General features: G+C 41.8%; 1 protein-coding gene across 5 annotated transcripts in view; it reads left to right on the top strand.

Moving 5' to 3' along the window:
* Positions 1–23,162, top strand: part of RAPGEF5 (Rap guanine nucleotide exchange factor 5) — a 219,917-nt gene that overhangs the window by 51,109 nt on the left and 145,646 nt on the right. For all 5 annotated transcript variants that reach the window (XR_003432022.1, XM_027102659.1, XM_027102657.1 and 2 more), the window contains exon 6: positions 11,575–11,641. Coding sequence is in view for 4 of the 5 variants with exons in the window: in XM_027102659.1 (XP_026958460.1) it covers positions 11,575–11,641 (67 nt within the window). In the remaining variant the exon portion in view is untranslated. The remainder of the gene's footprint in view (positions 1–11,574; positions 11,642–23,162) is intronic.

The raw sequence follows: 23,162 nt of genomic DNA, 5'->3' as shown, positions 1-23,162 counted from the left end.
ATACGTGCAGTCTATGATCAGCCCTAACTTTTAGTAACCTACTGCTCTTGCTGTTTGTTTCAATTTTTTTTTCCACTCTTCTATGTCACTCTTAGTCCTACGGTATTCATTCCACTGTATTATCCATTCATTTTTACCTATTCTACCGAAATGCCCTCTAAAATCCGCTTGACTAATTAACTTACATTGTCTGTTCACAAGCTGAAAACCCGGTCCTGTGGTTCTTTTAATAACCTTTTTGAAGTCTGCCTGTGCAGTTCTACATTGGGGTCGTTCTAATTTGCCGTCTTCTCTCTAAATCCCTTCAAAATTATGTGAGGAAACTACTTCATGTCTCTATGTAAACACCGTTCTGTAAAGATTCATTTTTAAAAAGAAACATAGATTTTTTTCCCATTTAAAATAGGATGTTTAAAGCAGGAAGGAAAATGGAGCTAATGCAGGTTTCTAGGCTAATGTGAAGAAACAAAATTCCTATGCTATACAAAATGACTTTTCTATCCAAACTGAATAGATACTTTGAAAAAAGTGAGTGCATTTGTTGTCAAGGGTACTGTCTCTGGGGAACGAAAGAACAATCGTGGTATCTTATTCGAACTGAAAGGCAAATCAAATCATCCAGAATGTCCTTTTTCCTAACTCTTTTTTATTGGGGTGGGGCAGTTAGGAACGCTGAAGTAACATTGTAGGGAAAGGCAGCCTAATAATTCCTCCAGAACGAGTAAGACATGCTTCTGTCTAACACTGACTTGGAGAATTTAGGCTGTGCGGGAGCTTGGCTGTTTTAATTCAAGTCCCTGTATTACAGCCCTCCCAGCTTGCCCAGGGGTGGGAGTGGTGGTGCTCTGAATAACTGAGTCTGTGAACCTTGATACATAAAACTATATTCTGCCAATTACAGGGCAGTTAACACTTATGCTGCTGTTAAGAGTCATAGAAGATTGCTAAAATTTAACTTATGCTGCAATCAGGCAGGGAAAGGAAAAGGTAACTTCTTCATTTTTCTCTAAGCGTTGTGTTGTCCACATGAGGTTCTGTCCTGCTGGACAGCCAGAAAGAAGGAAAAGAGAAGCCCCATAATTTTAGCCTAATCCAGTAAAATGACTCTAATAAGGAAATTTAAAAGGTTTCCTTGTTAGCTGTTGAGCATATTTTGGTAAAAAGGTTCAGTCTCTCTGCGCCCTCTCCTTGTTCCTCAGCAAGACAGCCCCTGGGGATATGGTGAGTGGTGTGGGCCCTTGACCCTAGCAGACCAGGCTTGCCTGTCAGGTTGGCCCTTTCCCATCCGCACTGATCTTGCCTAGTGACCCCTGAAGTGTGACTGGGGTGCGCTGTTACTGTGGAGCCTACTGTCGGTTGGGTCTGTGTCTCTCGGCTTGATCAGTGCCCGGTGGTCCTAGCTGATGCGTCCTCCTGGAATGTCAGCATCAGCTGACATTCTGATGCTCCTGAGGTCTGGCTGCGGCTTCCACAGACACCCCATTCAGTCGCCTGACCTCTGCTGAAACAGCTCTCCCTCTCATTGCATCCCACCCTGACCTTCCCTGACTCTAACCTATGTGTTACACACACACACACACAACACACACAACACACACACACAAAACACACAAACCAAAAACCCCACACTTGTTCGTTGTTACTGTTAATGAGCAGAGTACTTAATTGGATGGTGTGGCTCACCTTCCATTCCTCACTCACCAACTCTAGGAAAAGCTCAGCCCAGAGGATTGAGATGAATTTGTTAACATTCATGACTCCATGCTCTAGGTAGAGAAGCAGAAGGGCACTTGAGGTAGATGGTACAGTGTGTAGGGCAGGCAGTTAGGAAGACGAGTGGCGTGTTGAGAGGGTACAAGGCAGCTTGATGTGGCTGGAGCAGTGGGTCACAAGCAGCGGGGGGGGGGGGGGCGAGGCTCAGATCGATTGCAGGGGTCTGCACATCTATAGGGAAGCTAAGCATTGTCTTTGTATTGAATAGAAAGAATGACTTAACTGTATATAGATGCTGCCGAAATAAGTAAAATACAATTTATTTGAATTCACGGTAATGTTTTTGTCATATAATTTGCTCAACAGGTACAGAGTGTATGGGTCTGTGATCTACTCCTATGTTAAAATGGTCCCCCACTTAAAAATGGGGAACAAATGGCTTGGTCACTTGGCCTAAGCTGCCCTGGCAGTGACAATAATACAAAAAATAGCAGTAATAGTTAACACTCACATGTACTTACCACATGCAAAGCACTAGTCTGAGCATTTTACAGATGACTCATTTAATGCTCACAGCAGTAGTTTGGAGTTGTGATGCGGAAACTGAGGCAAGATAGCTTGTGTAACTTGCCAAAAGGGCAGGCCTCTGTATGTGGTGGCAGGCAGCAACATGAATTGAAGGCAGAAGGTGAACTTGGAAGTGATCTTCATGGCACTGGTTCTCAACCATGATACTTTAAAAAATAAACAGGTATAACCTGAGATCTACTGAATCAGGATTGGAGTAGAGAGATGAGACATGGGTATCGGTACTTTTTGTAAAGTTCTAAATGTGAGGCCAATGCATGCTAAGGTTGAAATCTGCTGTTCTATAACGTTAGCCTTACAGAAAACTCCGTTAAGTGATAGGAAACGTGAAAGTTAATTAAGTCAAAGTCTCAAAATACTACGTAAAGAAGCCAGATGAATTGTTTCAGAACATAAAGATTTTATTGAGCATGGTACCTATTGCCACTTGGGTGACACTTCTGAAATTCTGTAACTTTAGCTTCATAAGCATTTATATCTGGAAGGGATTTCCTAGATGATTGAATTTGCTCCTCTTAATTTTCAGGTAAGGAAAAGGGTCTAGTCTCTACTGAGTAACTTACATAACAGCATTTACTGACGATCAGGTTTGTGTAAAGTGCTGTGCTTAGCCCTGTAACAGATGTGACCATGTGTAAGTTATGTAAGGCCTTCTATGAGGCCAGCTGTATTACGACAAAGTTCAGAAAAAGAATGTAAACACAAAAGTCTTATCAAATATTACTGAATTGGATCTGGCCATATATAAAAATGATAATACATCATAAAATGATATCTATCCCAGAAATACAAGGAGGATTCAACATCTAAAAATCAGACAATGTAATTCACCAGATTCAGTCCAAAAAAGAAAAAACTATACGAGAAACTCCATAGATGCAGAAAAATCATTTGAAAAAAAACTCAACATCCATTCATGATATAAATTCTCAGAAAAGTAGGACTATAAGGGAATTTCTTCAATCTGATAAAACCTTACATAAAACTTACAGCTTACATCATGCTTAATAGCAAAAGACTGAATGTTTTCCCACTAAGATTGGGAACAAGGCTAATGCATTGCCTCTTATCACTTCTTTTCAATACTAGCCAGTGCAAGTAAGGCAAGAAAAAGAAAGAAAGTGTATGCAGATTAGAAGTTTGAAAAAAAATAAAGCCATCTCTCTTTGCAGATGACATAATTATATACATAGAAAATCCCATGGAATCTACAAAAAACCTACTAGGCCTGATAAGTGGGTTTAGCAAGATCACAGGCTACAAGGTCAGTATAAAAAAATGTATTTCTCTGTACTGGCACAAAAAGCATTATGAAATACTTACGTATAAATCCAAGAACATGTGTAAAAGTTGTATGTCAGACACTTCATAAGCCTGATTTAAAAAGTCAAATTGAAGTAAGTAGAGGGTCTATCCATGTTCATGGATTGGAAGATTCAGTATTGCTGAGACGTTAATTCTCCCCATATTGACCTGTCTTTTCAGTGGCAGTCATCTCCTGATCTGTTGGCCTCACCACACATGCATAATAATAAAACCTACGTTTGGAAACATTAACCTCTAAACAGGGAGTGTCCTGGAGCTCAGTCTTCAGCCATCTTTTTCTCTTCTCACGCTGGATGTACCCTCACCCAGTCACGTATTTAATATCAGCTCCACAGTGATGACTCCCAAAATTCAGGTTCCTGCCTTCTCTTAGGACCTTATATACAATAATAGTACCACCACCAACTACTCTGTCACCTCTGCTCCCTTTATTCGCCTTATCCTGCCTAACGTGTCCTTTTCTACCTGACATGTACAAGCAACATGAGAAATCCATTGGCATCCTTAATTTCTGCAATGGTGCTAGATTAACAGCCTCTAACTGGGGAGATCAACTTCACGTTTGTCATTCCTGTGTCCCAAACCTTTGTATTCCTCACTTTTCCTAATTAGGTTCTCATTTTATGAATCTTGGAAAGGAGGAGAGACTGGATGAGTACACAAACATGTTTTGAGTATTTCTCAAAAAACTTTTCATGATGGAACTTGGCATAAGTTTTGTATTAGAATCAGGTGAAGAAAATGTTCATTTATCACTTTAAATTGTTTTGTATAAAAAATGCTGTGAACCCAGCTTGTCTCAGTCTTTGTTATTACTCATCACCCCCTCTCCGAAGGAAACGCTAAGTCCTCCAAAATTTCCATTGTTTACAGACCAGACTTATTCCAGGTGTGGGAAGAGACAGCTCATCTTTTTGAGAGCACATCAATTTAGGAACAGTACAGGAATTTTAACAACAATCGAACTTTTGGGCATGCTTGTGCCAGCGTTCGAAATGTAGCTGTTTAATTAACCATGAAGCATTAGTTCTCAAATCTTCAATATAAAATGTGAAAGAGATACTAGTAATAACTAACTTTATTCAATTTTAGATGAATGTGTCACTGTATACCCTGGACCTTAATAAAACCTGTCACATTCACAATTTACTACTGTTTGGTAAATTTCCTCTATAAGCATAACTGATAGCCTGATGCTATGAAAAATTATCTTCTCTTGAGAAGGTTGAACAGGTGTTTGTATTCATGATGTCAGTGATCTCAAAAAATTCCGACTCTCCTTCTTCGACCATCCCACTTTTTCTTTTCGTAATAGGAATTTGCTTTGTTAAGCAAAATAAATCTGTCCGGTTATAGATATTATGGGAAGATGTAGGTGGGACAGTACTTGAGTGTCAGATATGACACCTTCTTATTCCCTTGGGGTCAGTAGGTGTTGGTTTCAGTAGAGATTGACTCTGGGTCCCTTGAGGAACATTCTCTTTTGTGGCAATGATTTCTTAGGGAAAATTTTTTTAAAATCTGGCCCAGGAAGTAATTCTGATAGAGAAAGTCCCTAATACTTTTCCTTGCCTGACATTCAGCAAGTGTGGAATGGACTCTGGGTTGTCCAAGAAATCGTGGATTCTGGCATTGTCAGCTGACTTACCATCATTTCTTCCCAGCATGATGGAGGAAGAGTCCCTCCTTCTGCTCCAGACTCATCCTTCTGCCTGGGCTCTGGGTCCTACCTCTCCTTGGACACTTCCCATGCCTGCTTTCTCAGTTCCTCACTCTCTGCTGGCTGTTCTCCTTTCTCAAACAAATGGTTCTCTCGATCTTAAGAGGACGAAAGCAAACCTACCTTTGATTTTATATCTCCTTCTAGGTACTTCTCCTTCCATCGTGTTCACCTTACAGCCAAAGTTCATGGCCTTCAGCATAAAACCAAAACTCTATAGCAGCAATAGACAGGCCCTGACTGTTCTGTCTCGGCTTTATCTCTTGCCGTTCCCCACTTCCCTGTGCTGCTCGTCCTGCTGAGTTCCAGGGCCACTCCTTTTCCATCAGAACCTCACCTTGGATATTACTTCTCCCAAGATGCCCCTGAATCACAGATCAGGCTAAGCGGCTCTCACTTGTGTTGGCAGAGTAGCTTAAAGATGGATTTTGCTAAGCCCACTAAGTATTATGTGCTTTTTTTTTTTTTTGTATATGTGTGTGCTGTGCATCTCCTGTTTGTCGTGGGATCATGTTTGAAAGATTCCTGTAGAGTTTGTCTTGGTTCTGGTTTATTCCATGCCCTAGAAGTTCACCAGCCTTTAGCAGGGGTAGTCTGAGGTTCACACTAAAAATTGTGTTTTCCTCAGGTCCCTCCAGACCAAGCAGGGCGGGGCAGGGCAGCGTCAGCCTGGCTCAGGGTGGGAGGTGGTGGACAGGCCTGCCCCACATTCCCCAGGGACATCCTCTTCCTGATTTGGAGACACGCGTGCGCCCCACCTTCATGAAGCCGCAGTCTAGAATATTCTCTGTTTAAGGCGAAGGTTGATGTAAGGGTGTATGTAGGAAACACTCAGAAACAAATGACAGCCCCAGGGATGGCAGTAATAGCAACTTACATGAAAACTGATTGTTCGTGTCCTCTGTCATGTGCAACGTGCCTGGGCCTGGGATCGTGCTGGCTCACGTGTGCCTGGAAGGTCATGTGTGACACCTCACCTGGCTTAGCACATGCCAATTATGCATGGTCTACACCTCTTGAACCACTAGACTCCAAATGTTTGTCTATTTTATGGCTGTTGGACGCATTTAACACATTTTCCTTCAGGAACCATGTTATGTGTGGAGTGGTAGCTCTGGGCAACTCAGTGAATATGCCATTCAATATTGAGACGTAGATGGAGATAGATAGAACTTGTGCATTTTTAAAGTTACATCAATATACAAATGCAAAATGATATTATTTAGATAATATTTCTATAAGAAATGCTTCCAGTTTTCCATCCTGAAATCCCAGGAAACCTCTTCCACTGTTGAAAAGGAAGTAGGATTTTCCAATTACAGGATGATACTAGTTGCTTTTGAATCTTGAGTCAGAAATATTTTGGTCAAAACCTGATTAAGGAGTGTGGGTTCTATCTCTCATATAGAAGATTTATGGTAAGCTTTATTTTGAAAAACGTCATTGGAATAACCTCAAACTCATTACATAATTCTCATGAAGGAATTTTTGCTAAGAGAATTTTGGGAACCCCTGCAGGAATACCAGCTAAACCCAAGTTTCTAGAAATTATACTGGACCTGACTGATATAAAATGAATTCTACCGCCCAGATAATGGCTCTTGTGTGCTACTTCCTAAGGCTTTTTTTTTTGGAAATCAACCCTACGTGACTGTTTAGCCCTTTCAGAGCTGAGAGTTTGTGTTGGGAGACCTTCTGCGGTGGGGAATTTCCTGCTGCTTTTCTGAGGCAGTATGAATTGTGTAAATGATTGTCAAACAGTTGGCCAGGTTGGAAACTGTCACTAAGACTGTACTAATTATTTCTTAGGGGAAGATGAGGAAGTGAGGGTGACCATTGGTTGCTGTTATTTTATTTAAGATATTTTCAAAGTTAACAGCTCTTTAGAGTTTGATATAAGAAAGTCATTCATGTTGGATTTTAGAGACAGGGAGGTCACTGAGAGGAGGGACTGCTGCAGGGAGCTGGGAGGATGATGGAAGAGCTGAGGGAAATAGCTCGAGTATAAGCAGGGTCCTTCAGTTGAACTGACTGCAGAGAACAAGCTAATGTCTTGTGCTGTGGTCGTCCAGGGATGGTGGCTGATAGCAGAGCATTCTCTGAAGTTTAAGGTCCTCAGTTAATTTATTCAAAGAAGATTTATTGAATGCTTCCTATGGACTGTGTTGTGTTCTAAGTGTTGGGGATGGAAGCAGGAACAAAACGGACAGAAATCTCTACTCCCGTGGAGCCTATAGTCTAGGAGGGGAGAGGACAGGCAATTTCATAAACGAACAGATGTATGTTAGTTAATGGTGGAAAACTTTATGCAGATAAATAAAGTAGGAAATGAGCGATAGAGATACGGGTCAGGAAAGGCCTCTGCAGGAGGCTGACAGAGACTTGAAGGATGTGAGGGAAGAAGCAGTGTGCAATGTGAGGGAAGTGTTCTAGGATAAGGGGACCGGCAGAGCAAGGCCCAAGACAGAAGCATTAAGGCAAAGCAAGAGTGACTGGAATGGAGTAGAGAAGTGAGAGAGGTCAGCCCCTGTAGAGACTTTGGCTTTATACTGAGAAAGGCAGAGAGTCAGTTGAGGATTTTGAGCAGAGGGGGGACATGATCTAACTTACATGTGAACAAGACCACTCTGGCTCCTGGGTCGAGGTGAGAGATCCTGTGGCTGGAGCAACAGCAGTTGGAGTAGAGGTGGTGAGAAATGGTCAAAAGGGAGATATCCCTTGAAGGCAGAGCTGATAGGATTTGGGGATGGACACAGCGTAGACAGTAAGGCGGGGGGCGGGCTGTTGGGCTCAAGGATTACTTCCAACTGGAAGGATGGAGTTGCCTGTAGTTAAGCGGGGGAAGCCTGTAGAGAGGGTAGGGGTTGGTTGTGGTTTTGGTGGGGGTTGAGTAGAATGATCATGTGTCCTGTTTGATGGTTAGAGGGACAAGGGCAGAGGACCAGAGGCTTTTGCCGTTCCTGTGTCCTCACAACGGCACCCTTAGATATTGCAGACCTCGTGCATTTACAAAGACTAGGCATTAGGATTCGACACACTAGGATTCACAGTACGAGGATCCGGCACTTGCCTTGGAGGGTTACGGGGTCAGGCTTGGGCTGTTGGCAAGCAGAGACCTTGAGAAGCAGCCGTGAGAATTCACAAAGGGGACCCCCGTTGTGCCAGAGCTTCCTGCTGGCACACACCCTCAAGGATGGGTCTTCCTTCCTGTGGCCACTTCCTTTTTTCTTCTCTTTCTTATGTCAACTTGTCACTGCCATTGGCGGCTGAGTCCAGCCAGGGTTTCTCTGTCCCCTTCTCCAACCAGAGTCTCTCTTCGTCTTTTCTTCACTGAGCAGCACAGCCCCCTTTGGTAACAGTGGGACAGATATGCAAGTACAGTCCTCCCTTGGTATCCGTGGGGGATTGGTTCCAGGACCCCCATGGATACCAAAATCCACGGACGCTTGAGTCACTTATGTAAAGTGGTGTACTGCGTATTACAGCTGATTCTTTCCCTTATTCTCCCTTGCCCCACCTGTTTCGTTACCTGTTTTGATCTGACAGGTGAGGACTTTGTCTTCACTGAGTTGCACTGACGTGTATTTATATCATAAAATAATCAGAATTTATCTCATTTTGTAAAAATACATTTACTGGGGAAAGAGTCTGGTACTTCTGGGCATTTGGGCATTAAGCCGGGGAGGGTCCACAGTGGTGAGGCAGGAAGGGGAGTCGGGGAGCATCACCCTTCTCTCTTCCTTCCCCCCTTTCAAGCTCTCCCACTGCTTGCCTGTCCCCCTCAGTCCTGCTCCCACGTCCCTTCTCTACGCCAGGTGCCATGCAGGTACCTGCTGGTGCAGGGCCGACCTGGGACTCCCTAGCGGAAAAGAAGAGTCTTTCTGAATTCTCCAGCAGGAAGTGGGAGAATCCCTGAAGGTGTGAGTCTGGAGAAAAGCAGCACCAGATCAGGGTTTTAGAAGGAGAATCCCGGCATCTCTAGGAGATGGGGTACAGGAGGAGAGGCAGAGACAAGTTGGTTAGAAGGTGGTTAAAATAAGTTGTGGAGGTGAGGGCCTGTCAGCACGGCTCGTGGGGAGGAAAGTAGGAGAGCAGAGCAGAGGAGGATCTGGTGACTGGAAAGCGGTGGGAGTGAGTGCCGGAGGCGGGGAAGGGCTGCAGGGTGACATAAAGCTGAGTGGTGACAGGCGCTGGCAGAACCGGTGAGGGCAGGAGGCAAGAGGATGTCAGTGGAAGTTACGTCGAGTTTGAGGAGCCTGTGAGATTCCCATGTGGGTGAAGATGTTCTGGAATGGCCACTTAGAGCCACATTGAAGTTAGATGGAAACACAGGGTGCACTCGGGGAAGATTCAGGGGCTAGAGAAGGACTTGGGAGCTCTGGGTATAAATTACAGTGATTGAGGGGATAAAAATGGGACACGGGCTGTGGGACAGCTCTCGGGAGAGCATCACTCTGTCTGTCTTACATGTATTTCCTTTAGAAACGTTTCTGCCAAGGCATGTTTTGTGTTGGGAGCGTGATGAAGGATAGTTTTGCTTGAACAGAGACAAATTATTTGTCACTGAGCTAGCAACAGCTTGGCCATTACTCATCAAATAGCCACGATCAGTGACATACACAAGAGCTTCCCTTGGAGTTTTGAGTTCCTTTCAGCAGTTTGTTGAAAACACATTCATGACAGAATCTGTGCTAATGCAAAATACGTCATGCACGTTACCTCATCCTTCAGGTGCTGCTGGGGGCTGAGAGGCGTGAGTGGGCACGACCAGCTTGCGCTTCAGCACAGACACAGACGGGACGTTGAAGCCCTTGTTTGATGCTCTTGTGTCTAATGCTCTTGGCTCCTAATTTCCTCTCAGATCTGTTTGTCACCTCAGCATAATCTTATAAACCTAGTTTGGTGGCTTATGTTATAAAGGGTTGCAAATCTCTTCTCAGTGTAACTTCGTGTGTGTGGAAATCTTGTGAATAGATCATTTTAATAATAAGGCTCATTGTTTGAAATGTTCATTATCAAGGTCATGTTTCAGATGCTTTGCTGCGCTAGGAATGAGATTATTTGACAACATGCCCACTGTTTCATATCCAGAACCTGCAATTCTTGTAAAGGCGGTAGTTTGTAATTCATTGCTCTGACTTGAAGGGTGGGATTTTTTTTTCTTTTGAAAGGGTTTAATAACATTTACAGAAACAGGAAGCCAGTGCCAGAATTGATTCGACTGGCTTTTCTTTTCTTAAAGAGCATCTTCCTAGCTGTCTTAGGAGCCAGGAGAAGCCCTCCTGCCCCGCGAGGCTCGCGCTCCAGCTGGCCCACTGCAGTTCCCGAGACTGAAATCAATCACTGGACTGCCAGTGCCGTACCGCCACTCTGCAAGGCAATTACCACCAATCCCCCGCAGTCCACAGGTGTTGAAAGGAATTGCCTGTGGAAATAGATCTGGGAGACAATTACATATATTCACTTGGCATTAGTCAATGTTTTTTTCCTTTGACCAAGTCAGGAAAAAAAATGTAATTTTATAAGATTTGTCTGAAGTAGATAATTTTTTGTGTTAGCATGTACATTCGTGCGGTGAAAATTTTTCATGAATTACATTAGAAAGATGATTTTTCTAAACACACTGATCTTATACTGTGTATTGTGTTGTATGTCTCCTTAGTTATTTAACACATGCATAATTTTCTTCTCAACTGGGCTGTGGTCTCATAAAAAGGACCAAAGTGCTTCTGCTATTGTATTGAACGTAATTCCTATCACAGTATTAGGCTTATAATATACCATTTCATAATAAATCTGTTTGGGCTGAAACTCAGATGTAGTGGAAAATTCATGTTTCATATTTTTGGAATCTGGATTTCATTTAGACCGAGCGGGAATGTCAGTACTTTACGTTATATTCGCCATCCAGTTGTGCTCTGTGCATGCCCGTGTTTATAACTCTGGTGTGTCAGGATTATTCTGTGGTATCATTTGGAGAGCAGTACGCAGCCCTCAGGATTTAATTGATGTATGGGAAAGACGTTCTTGCTAATTGATTTCGAAGGAACAGTTGGGCTGCAACAGAGCTGTGATCCGATGGCATTATTGTCACCGTGTTGCTCACATGGGCACTTTCACTAATGTATTAAGCAATAATGCTATTATTTACCATGTATTCCCCATCACTTGGTGAATAAATTTGAACAGCCAAAGCTGAAGAGTAATTTATTCTTTGTTTTTCAAAGATCTCATCAGAAAATTGAAGACTCAGAAGAGAGCAGTGATGAAATTCTTTGTCGTCTAACGTCTGCGGTAAGGCCATGTGATTTCCCTGCCCAGGGGTGCAGAAATAATGAGGGGTCTTTGAAGGGCGGCAGTCTGGGTAGTGGTGTAGAGAGACACTTGCCCTATGGCTGCTCATCACTGTGGGAGGCCCACGTCAAGGCAAAAGGAGTCAGTGGCATTAACTTGTTCTCTGATGCAGCCTCACCTGCAAGATCATAGATGCTCTTGGTGGAAAGTTCCTGGAACCTTAGTGGAGGATTTTTTTTTTTTTAATACAGTATGCCTTAACTTAGGGAAAGTTGTGACCTGCTGCACAAAGGAGAAAAGACTGTATGTTTCATTAGGAAAAAAAAGATCACTCCAACCAACAAAAGATCAATTCCTCAGTTTTTAAATGTAGTAGATTGCAACATTTTCATTATGTCTTTTAAAGCCATTAATTAGAGTCAGTAATTGACTTGTTGGTTGAAGGAAAGCTTATCCCCTTCTTCCTAGAAAAAGCTGGCCATGGTCTCTAATCATGGAGCTCCGGTTTTTGACAGGCTCTAGCAATCCTATCTCACAAAATCTTTATCCATTGGCTGGGCTTTCTGGAAACTTTTCTAGCCTTACCAAAGATTCTTGAGTTCTTCTTTAATTGCATTCTTTAAGCGGTGCTTGCCTGAAAGTCATGCTGGCTTGGGTTATATATGTGGAATGAAACTGATCTTACACAGTTCTTACACTGAGTCTTGGCATCTGGGCACAGCTTGAAAGTTAAAAGTTGTTTTTCCTACTCTTCTGGAATGTAGCTTAGAAAAGTAACTTTTGGCTAAATACAGTGCTCAGTGGTATAAAACTTCACATGAAATGAAATCTTGACAGTGTGTTACGAAAAAATATTTAACGTGACCTTTGCAGTTTAAAATATTGACCAAAAAGGAGTGCCTATTAGGTGCAAAATTGTTAACAGCCATCTGTTTAAAAAAACCCTCACTACAGACCAAATACTATGTTAAACATTGTGTGTGTGTACATACACACACACACATTACACTTCACAACAGCCCTGTGAAATAAGTGGCGTTATCTCTGTTTTACAGACATGAAAGCTTCTAGAGGTTAAGTAACTTGCCCAAAGTCACCCATCTAGAAAGGAACAAAGCCAGGATCTAAACTTAGAATTTTCTGCTTCCTAATCATGTTCTCTTAACTACTACACCTCATTTTTTGATAACGTAATGCAGTTAGTAGGTAAGTTTCAGAAGCAGCAGACAGGTAAGATGTGGTTCCTACAGCTATACCAGGAAGATAGGCACATTACAAAGTTAACCTATAAAACAGTTGGCAATTGAGCATCAGAAATCATGGTGTATAGGTAGTAAGTCCAAGAACCGTAGCAGAGAGCTTCAGTGAAGAGACGGGGCTTGAACCATCATTGAAGGCAATCAGGATGTGAACAGGTGACGAAGGATGTGTACTCTAGCTGTAGGATTTATTGTGTGCAGGCAGAGGAATGGGAAAATACAGTGGGAAAATAGTAGACCCATCTGGTTACAGAGGAAGCACCTAATAGAGATAAGTGAAAGACTTTTTGAACAACAGATTAACATGATGAAGCAGACATTTAAGAAACAAGAAGATGAGTTGGAAATGGGGAGACTGGTTGAGAGGCTGATGAAAACCTATTATACTTTCTGGAGGTTTTGGGGGGAACCAAAAGAAAAATGAGTTCAAAAAGGAGCATAAAGAAGTTTTTAAAAGTCAGTAGGACAGGGCTTCCCTGGTGGCGCAGTGGTTGAGAGTCCGCCTGCCAATGCAGGGGACACGGGTTCGTGCCCCGGTCCGGGAAGATCCCACATGCCGCGGAGCAGCTGCAACCGTGAGCCGTGGCCGCTGAGCCTGTGCGTCCGGAGCCTGTGCTCTGCAACGGGAGAGGCCACAACAGTGAGAGGCCCATGTACCGCAAAAACAAAACAAAACAAAAATCAGTAGGACAGGTACATGTAGAGGAGGAGTCAGATAACCGAATGGAAAAGTGAGAATACTCTTAGGAAACTGAGTAAAATGCATGGAAGGAGAGATGACATAATTTTGCACACACTGAGTTTGAGGACATAAGGATGTAAAAATATTCGGGAAACACCTGGAGACGCGAATCTGGAACTCAGAAAGGTCAGGGCTAGAGTTATGGGAACCAGTCCAGGTTGTCGATTGAAGAGCGTAGTGGAAGATGGAGTCTTGGGCAGCACCCATGATAAGAGGGCAGTAGGGAGATGAGAGGACAGTGAGAGGTGGAAATACTGAATGGTTTATACCATGAAAGTTAAATTCAAGAAAGCCTCTAAAAAGGAGGGTGGACAGCAAAGTGTTGGCTGTGTATTTGGTTGAGGTAATCTTGCTAGAAAAAATCTCCAAGCTAAAAGACTGAGTAAACTGAGGTAAGGTGCTAGAGTGGGAATGAGAATAAAGGGTAGAGGAGAAAAATTCACGTCTTAATTGATGGCTGATCGGCCTGGAATAGTGAAACTGTCTTTGAACTGAGAACGTGGACCTTGATTCTTAGTTCTTCCAACACTATGACCTTGGCCAAATTGAGTGCTGGACTAGACAATATCTAAGTTCTAAAATTCCTCTGTTCGTTGTATAAGCCATTTATGAAGGGACTGTTGTGCTTCACCTCTTCACAATGTAGTTATTCCTGTTGGCTTTGGTATGAAAACTCTGTTACCTAGCTGTTAACACCATGTAGGAAGGGAGATGTTTGCATACATCAGCCAAGTAACAGTTGTCATCTAGCATGACCTTTAAATGCATTAAAGGGAAGCAAAAGTGACGTCTGTAATGCAGACTTGTTAAAGTGCTCTTCAAAAGGTTTGTGTAATTAGGGGGCACTGGAAAGGGGGCAGCAGTTTCCCGCAATAGAGTTTACTGTACTGCCCTGTATATTCACCTCCTTTTACTCAAACTTCAGGGTTTTGTATGTTGCTATCTTTTTTTTTTTTTTTGCGGTACGCGGGCCTCTCACTGTTGTGGCCTCTCCCGTTGCAGAGCACAGGCTCCGGACGCGCAGGCTCAGTGGCCATGGCTCACGGGCCCAGCCGCTCCGCGGCATGTGGGATCCTCCCGGACCGGGGCACGAACCCGTGTCCCCTGCATTTGCAGGCGGGCGGACTCTCAACCACTGCACCACCAGGGAAGCCTTGTATGTTGCTATCTTTAAAAAAAAAATCCTCATTTTAAAATAGTTTATTTCTTAGTCTCAGGTTAATCAAGAGAAAGGTCCTGTCATCTAAAAAAATAATACCTAAAATTCTACCCTGGAAGAAAACACTAGTGAGTTTTCATATTAAAGGAACATAGGAAGACAATGTGTATAGAAATAAAAACGTCTTGATAATTCAGTCAAGCACCTGACATCTGAAAACCTAAAGAAGAAAATTTTGTAAGAAGTTTTCAGCTTAAGGAAAAACGACATGGCTATAATAGACTCCTTCCATTATGTTCAGTCTACAGAAACACTCTGGGCATTATTATCTGAAAATCCTCTGGCTTTCCCTGCGCTACGTGTGGTTTCTGCCTTAACGTCTTAGCTTCCTTTTTAATATCTTCTGACCTTACACATTTTGTTGACTTGAAAATCTTCTCTTCTTCTTTTCCTCTGAGTCTCTGTTAGTCTGATAAAGCTGGCAGACCAAGAAGGGCCCTTGGATGACATAGTCTCCCAGTTCCTGTCCTTGAAGTTCTGAGCATTATTTTATTTTATTTTTAAACATGAATTCTCCCAGTGTATATGCCAAAAGGAGTGTTCAGAATTGATGACATAGATTTTATATACTTGTTTTACAATCCAGGATAAACTAGACATAGGGAAGAATTTATAGTGAATGAAATATTGCTTTCAAAGTCATAGTTCTTAGGATGTAAATTTAGGAAATAAGCTAAACTTTGAGGCATTTTAAAGAACTGAGAAGTACTTGGGCATCATCTGAAGACAGGAAGTGGAAACATGGACATCCTTAAATAGGAGATAAAAACTGATTCTGGACTTATAGCTCATGCTTCCTTAAAATCAACATCCTAAACAAACCATTTTGGGCTATTTCTGATACTTCGGGCTAAATTTTCTTGATGGAAATTGTAGAGATAAGAAAACACAAACATCTGAGTGAAATTCATGATTTTTATTCACATGGTCAAACCACTGAGGTGATGTGAGTTAGGCTAAGTTGTGAATTTTACATATTAGATGCTTATTTGATGCCATGGTTATATGAGTGACGTTTATAAAAGGACAGGGGTAGGGCATGTGGCGTGGTCTTCTGTGCTACTTGGTGCAACGAAGTCAGCCATCACTTGGATGGTAGAAGAGAACAGTGTTGAGTGTCTACAATAAACGTGAACCTGGAGGTGGTAGTGGCGAAGAGTTTGTGGCCATATCTTGAGAGATGAATTCAAATGACAAATCAAGCATACAGAAGTTAGGAAGAGAGGTCAGTGTGGATGAGAACAGAATCTAATACCCGGGAACCATTTAACTAGACACTCTTACACCCTCATATTCCTTCTCAAAGCTGATGTAGTTGATAATTTTCAGCAGTTTAGATTTCTCTGTTGGGACGTTTCTGCTCTGTCCTGTTGCTTATTTTCTTCAGCTCCTCAAACTTTAATGTAGAACCTCTGCGTTTGATGCTCTTAGTGGTATTTTCCAAATTCCTTCTCATGGGGTATATTATCACTCCTCTGAGAAATAACCACTGAGCAATCAAACCCAAATTATAAATGGGGTGACTGCTATAAGTTCTAGAAGATCTTGAAGCAGATGAAGCCCCAAGAAGCCAATAGCCATACAAAGATATATAACTTGTGGTGAAAGTGTTAGAGAAAAAGGTATCTGCTATGGAATTTTTTTTTTTTTTTGCACCTCTCTAGGGGAAAAAAAAAAAAGATGTGGTTATAACTGCAGCCCGTTGTCAACTTCGCAGAAAGGTTTTTCCCCGCTCAGTGTCCAGAAGTTGGACATAACTCCATCAGTTTTCACATCAACCATGAACTCGTTCTCTCATGCTTCCTAGCATTCTTTCTAGTAAAAGTCATCTTCTCATTTTTTCCCTATGTGGGATCCTGCTTTACAGGTAAAAAGGATCTGATTTTATTCTCATTAACTAAGACCTGCACTTAACCCTGGGCCTCTGATTCTTCTCCCGTGTCATCTTTTCCTTAGATAGAATTCTCTTGGGAAATACTTCTCATGGAGGCCCAAGGAACTGAGTCTTAATGAACAACCAATTGTCTTGTATCACCAAAAGCATGATACTAGGAATCTCAAAGACCCCAACTTTCCAAGATCCTCTGTCTTGTCACCTCTCTCATTCCCCTCACGTGCCTGTTCTCATATCTTGCTTTCAGTCATTTAAAACTCCTCTCCTTTGCCTGTCTAATCATTCACCTGAACCTTCCACTATTTTCTTTCTGATGTGTCTTTCACAGGACTCTGTCTACACCCTTTCCAGGTCAGGAAGCGTATAAGGTGGCTAGGATTCCTTTAGTTTGTTCTTCTTGATGAATCTACAAGTTGGGTTGATACGTTGGAGAAATTCCTTGTTGAACAATAGTATCTGAAGATAACAGTGACAGCTTTTTTTGATTGGAAACGTTCCCATTGGTACCAGTTCAGGAAGCAGAAATCGCATGGGATTTGAGTTTTGCTGGAGCTTTAAAGAGTTAGAATTTTGGAGACTTATTTAAGAGGTGATACATCAAGTTAGTTAGGTCTAGAAATAATTTTAGGGAAGGTGGGGAGAATCTGTCACATTGAGTACCTGATGAGCACAGTCCAGTGATGAATTTTGCCACGTTTAGAAATGCGGTTTTTTAAAATGCTGAAATACTAGTTTCCACTCACCCTTTTTCCTGGCTATCTGCCTCTTCCTTTCTGAGGAATGGAGAAGCAGTGTAGTTAATCTCCATTTTCTAAGTCTATCACAGACTTGAGTGGGCATGTTTGTTAAGAGAATAAAAGTGACTCTGCCAGCAAATGACTAACCTTCTTTCTGGCTGCCACAGGATTGTGAACATCTTATATTTCTTGTCTTCAGGGAACATAAAATTCTTATGTGGAATTGTAGCCTGGCTCCAGCCCTTCCAGTGGCTTCAGAGCTACTATGTGATTTGGGGAAGGGCCGGGTAGATTAAGTTTTGAGAAAGTGTCAGGTGAGGCCCTGGAAGACAGCTCTGGTTTCAAAGAGCATTAAGAAGGCCCCAGAGGACTTGTAGCACATTCTTGGTGTAGTATTCCTTGTTCTTGGTATTCATAAGAAGCCGTGGGGCTTGTTAGTACCTTCCCTCATTGTGCTTTAGAGCTACCCTGAACAGCTGTTACAGTGTTCAAGGTGCCTCTGGCCGTGGATTTTTAAGTCTCTAGGACCACTTGGAGAGCTGGTTAAATAAAGCTCCTTCAGTTTCCCTCAGGGAGGATCTCACAGGAGCATGCCACAAAGCCCATGATTGTCAACATGTGAACAGAGAGCTGAATGGTATTTTTCTCTCCTTTGTCAATAAAAAAGGCTTAATATGTTCTATGTCTATCATACATCAAAGTGATTTTCTTCATCCTGGGAATAGATCCCTAAATACTGAAAGATACAGATGTACACGCACACCACTTTTTAAAATAGTTATTAAGTTATTGTCTCTACTTCCAAAGAAACCGTCTGCACATGCCCAGATCATGTGGTAACCTAATTTAACTGTAGCCTTGTCAAGTTGGTTTTGGTGAACAGCATAATACATGTCTTTTGCCTACTGCAATGAGCCCAGTGTAGGGGTATTTATTTAAAAGCATTAGTTCAGAAAGATGTCAGTGTGCAGAACCCATTCAAGAATAAAACGTGTCTTGATGAATCCCTTGTTAATAGGGGAAGAAGTGTGTGATGCTTTTTGGGTATCTGTTCCCAAGATGGAGATAATAATTTTTACCTGCAATACACATAGAAAACATAAGCATTTTTAATTGACAAGGAATAGAAATAGATCATTTACCTATCAGTTTGTATATAAACAAGGGAAAAATAATCTGAAAAAAAAATATATGAAGTGAATCACTTTGCTGTATACCTGAAACTAACACAACATTGTAAATCAACTATATTCAGTTTAAAAAATTTAAAAGTCCAAAAAAATTGTATATTCGCAGTTATGGGTTTGTGAAGTGTTCCTGTGAAACCCTATCTGAGGGAAGTGGAAGGAGCTTTAAAAGGTGATCCATGAATATTTCGTGTTGGGTTTCTTCTTTGTGCACTTGTTTAAAATAGAACTTATTGCTGCTTAGATGAAATGTAATTTTGCATACTTACCTCAATGGCATAGCTTTAAATAGTATGTCCATATGTGAAGCAGGACCAGGAGGCATATAAAAAAGTGAAAACTACTTGAGTTTTTGGTGGTAATGGAATAAGGTAGATTTTAAATTAGTTTGTTATTTTATGTTGTTGTAAAAATCAGAATATAAGGAAATTTTATGTGGATACTGGGTAGAAATTGGGTGAATTCTATTCCTATATTTGTAAGTGTCAAAAGGGTGGTAAGGGCTTCCCTGCTGGCGCAGTGGTTGAGAGTCCGCCTGCCGATGCAGTGGACGCGGGTTCGTGCCCCGGTCCGGGAAGATCCCACATGCTGCGGAGCGGCTGGGCCCGTGAGCCATGGCCGCTGAGCCTGCGTGTCTGGAGCCTGTGCTCCGCAACGGGAAAGGCCACAATAGTGAGAGGCCCGCGTACCGGAAAAAAAAAAAAAAAAGGGTGGTAAATTTGGTAGTGAGTTGTCATTACTGTGGATTATACTTTGCAAATTTTAAAAGTTTATCTGACATTTTGGATTAACTTGAATATAAAGACTTAATAACTTTTTAAAATTCCAGAATAAAAAAGATGCCCAGAATGAAACCACTTAGAAATAACTCATTATTAACACTTTAGTGTTTGTTACTTTCTAGGTTATTTTTCTTGCATGTATATTTTTTGTAAAATGTGTAAAAAAAAAAATGACCATTTTATTTTGTGGTCTGTTCTTTTCACTTAATATATTTTCAGTGTTAACAGTAGCTCCTACAACATTTGTAGGGGTTCATAGTACCCCATTCCATGGATTTATCATCCCCTGATTTTTGAACATTGTGGTTATTTTCCATCTTTTCTATTGTAAACAACACAGAGATGAACCTTTTTTTTTTTTTTTTTTGGCTGCACTGCATCTTCGTTGCTGCATGCAGGCTTTCTCTAGTTGTGGTGAGCGGGGGCTACCCTTTTGTTGCAGTGCGCGGGCTTCTCATTGCAGTGTCTTCTCTTGTTGCAGAGCACGGGCTCTAGGCACACAGGCTTCAGCTGTTGCAGCACACAGGCTCTGTAGTTGTGGCACGCGGGCCCTAGAGCATGTGGGCTTCAGTAGTTGCGGTGCGTGGGCTCAGTAGTTGGGGAGAATGGGCTCTAGGCGCGTGGGCTTCGGTAATTGTGGCACATGGGCTCAGTAGTTGTGGCTTGAGGGCTCTAGAGCACAGGCTCAGTAGTTGTGGCGCACAGGCTTAGTTGCTCCGCGGCATGTGGGATCTTCCCGGGCCAGGGATCGAACCCGTGTCCCCTGCGTTGGCAGGTGGATTCTTAATCAATGCGCCACCAGGGAAGTCCCAGAGGTGAACTTCTGTGTGGGAAAATTATTGAGGAAACTTGCTCACAGATGTTAATTTATTAGCCTGTTGTTCAGAAGACCAAGTGAGATCTGGGTAAAAGGCAAAGAATGGGTGGTTTTTGCTGAGTTCTTACCTTGTGCAGGCATTCTGCTCATGCTTTTCATGCACTGTCACATTTCAGCCTCGATAGCAGAGTGTAGTGTCATTTGCATTGGAGAGAGAAAGCATTTGGAGAGATAAAGCATTTGAGAGTCCACATTAATTAAAAATAATAATTTAGGGTTCAAAAAGCAATTGTCTCTATTATCTTCACTTAAAATGCTTCATAGTTACTGAATAGGTCTCAACCGGTTGTGTTTGGGATTTGATTATAACGTTCCCTTTTTTTTTTTTAATTGGAATATACTTGCTTTACAATATTGTGTTAGTTTCTGCTGTACAGCAAAGTGAATCAGTTATACATATACATATAACCACTCTTTTTTAGATTTCCTTCCCATTTAGGTAACCACAGAGCATTGAGTTCCCTGTGCTACACAGTAGGTTCTCAGTAGTTATCCATTTTATGTATAGTAGTATATAGAGTTCCCTCCTTATTTGAAGAAGTTTAGAAAATGAAACCTATGCAGTTATATTAAACAGCATTTTAATTTCTAACCCGTTAGGAATCATTAAATAGTGTAAACATGGCTGCATGGTTTAGTAATTTAGAAATTTATTCAGACTGGTTCTCAAGTCTTCAGGTTCCATTGTGTGAACTCAGAGGTATGCCCTAGTAAAGATGTTACACCAGTTAAATCATGTTCCAGGACTAGACTCTATTAACATGTTACTATGAAACCCTAAAAAGATGTTGAGGGCTAGCTTTTCAGCAGGGCTCTGAGGATCTGTGTTGTCATTCTGTGGTAGGTAGAATGGTCCCAAAGATGAATGTGCTGCTTGGCACCTGTAAATATTACACTACATGGTAAAAGGTACTTTGCAGATATAAGTAAGGCTGCAGACCTGGATTGTCCGCATGGACCCAGTCTAATCCAAAGACCTTGCTCTGGTAGGCATCAAAGAGAAACAGCAGAAGAGAGAGTAAAGAAAAAGCCTAAGCACGAGAAGGATTCAGCGTGGTGTCACTGGCTCTGAGAAGTAGGAGTCCACGTGCAGAGATCAGAGAGAGGCCTCTAGGAACCAAGGGCAGGTGCCAGGTGACAACCAGAAAGGAAATGGGCACCTCAGTCCTACAGAAGCAGGAACCAGGTTCTGCCAGCAACCTGCATGCACTTGGAATTCTCTGCTAAAGCCTCTAGTAGGGAACACTGACCTGCCCATGCCTTGGTTTTTGGCCTCATGAGTCTCTAAGCAGAGGATCCAGTTGAGCCGTGCTGTCCCTTGACTCCTGACCTATGGAAATATGAGATGATAAATGGATGTCCTCTTTCTTAAGCTGCTAAATGGGTAGGGATTTGCTACGGCAGAAACACCAAATTAGTACACACTCCTTGTTGAATACATATTTGCAATCCCTTGATTCATTAACCAGCAGTTATGTCTCAGATGTCAAAAGCTGCCAGGCCACAGCTAGTCAGTTGATCCCTCTGAAGTTTCAAAGTGAATTTTTAAAGCTAAAGTCTGTCTTTCACACATCTGTAAAAGCTTCGGAATTCTGTGGAAATCTCAAAGCTTATTTTTAAAGCTTTTAGAAGTACAAGCACTGTAGGCACTGTTCACAACTTTTCGGTGAAACATATCAGTCCCTTTTATGCTAGTTGCCATGTGGGGGCCATGTAGGTGGAATGTTATAAGCAGAAGCATTACTGGTTGTCAGGGAGTTCAAAATTTAGGTGGGAAGAAGGATCTTAAACATATGAAATATTAAAGCAACTACAGATTGGACTTTGCTCTTATAATTTATTGTTAAGCTCAACTATGTTACCTACAGTAATGTGATGATGATAGCTAACACTCAGATAGTACTTACTGTTTCAGGCACCATTCCCAGATGTTTTATAGGTATTAACTCGTTTAATGTTCACAGCAGTCCTGTGCTGTGGGGTGGAGAGCTGTGATTCAGCCTCAACAAACAGAATCCCAGAATTTCTCTCAAGGTTGGCACAGGCGATTTCCTAGTCCTGTTTTAGGCTTTTGGATCTTGCGTTCTGAATCTTGTTCTTCCGGGAAGCCCTCCTGTGTTAGCGTTTTTTGTAGATAGACTGTCTAGTTGGAAAGGGTCTTAGTTGATCTGGATTCATGCCAATGCAAGAGTTTCTAATATCACATCCCTGCAAGGTTCTATAGGACCTACCCCTACAGATGGGAGATCCTTACCATAGAAGATCCCTAGAATGTCTAGTGTGAACTTATACTCTTGGTACAGTTTAGAAACTTAGTTCCAAAGAGCACGATGACTGAGAAAAGACATGTAAGGAATGACATATAATGTGAAATAAAAGACATACTAAAACATGAGTTTGCAAATTATATTGCCTTTAAAGATACTTTGTTAAATACATTATATCATATAAATCTATTGAAGAATCATTTAAATGTGACACAGATTGAAAATACTCTGGTCTTACCAGAAAATGGAAAAAAATAACTTGAGACAAAAAAATTTTTTTAATTTAATGATGTACGCATAATCAATGTTTTATTTCATTGTTATAGCAAAACCCAGAATGTCCAATGTATACTTGTTTCCTTAAAATACTTTTCATATATATGAAATTTTTATTTGTCAAAAAATTCATGTTGATCAGCAGTTAGGGCTTTGGGGAAATTGCTGTATCAAGAGTTGTAAGAGCAGCTTTGAAGGCTGAAGGAGCAGATACACCTGCTCTTTTGAAAAGATGTCAGTGTCATTTGCTTGCTCTTTTCAGATTGTATTCAGCCAGTACA

Source organism: Aethalodelphis obliquidens, unplaced genomic scaffold (genome assembly GCF_003676395.1).
Source record: "Aethalodelphis obliquidens isolate GAN/ISIS:26980383/991018 unplaced genomic scaffold, ASM367639v1 scaffold5, whole genome shotgun sequence".
Classification (NCBI taxonomy): Eukaryota; Metazoa; Chordata; class Mammalia; order Artiodactyla; family Delphinidae; genus Aethalodelphis; species Aethalodelphis obliquidens.
This window is presented reverse-complemented; position numbering and strand designations above follow the sequence as displayed.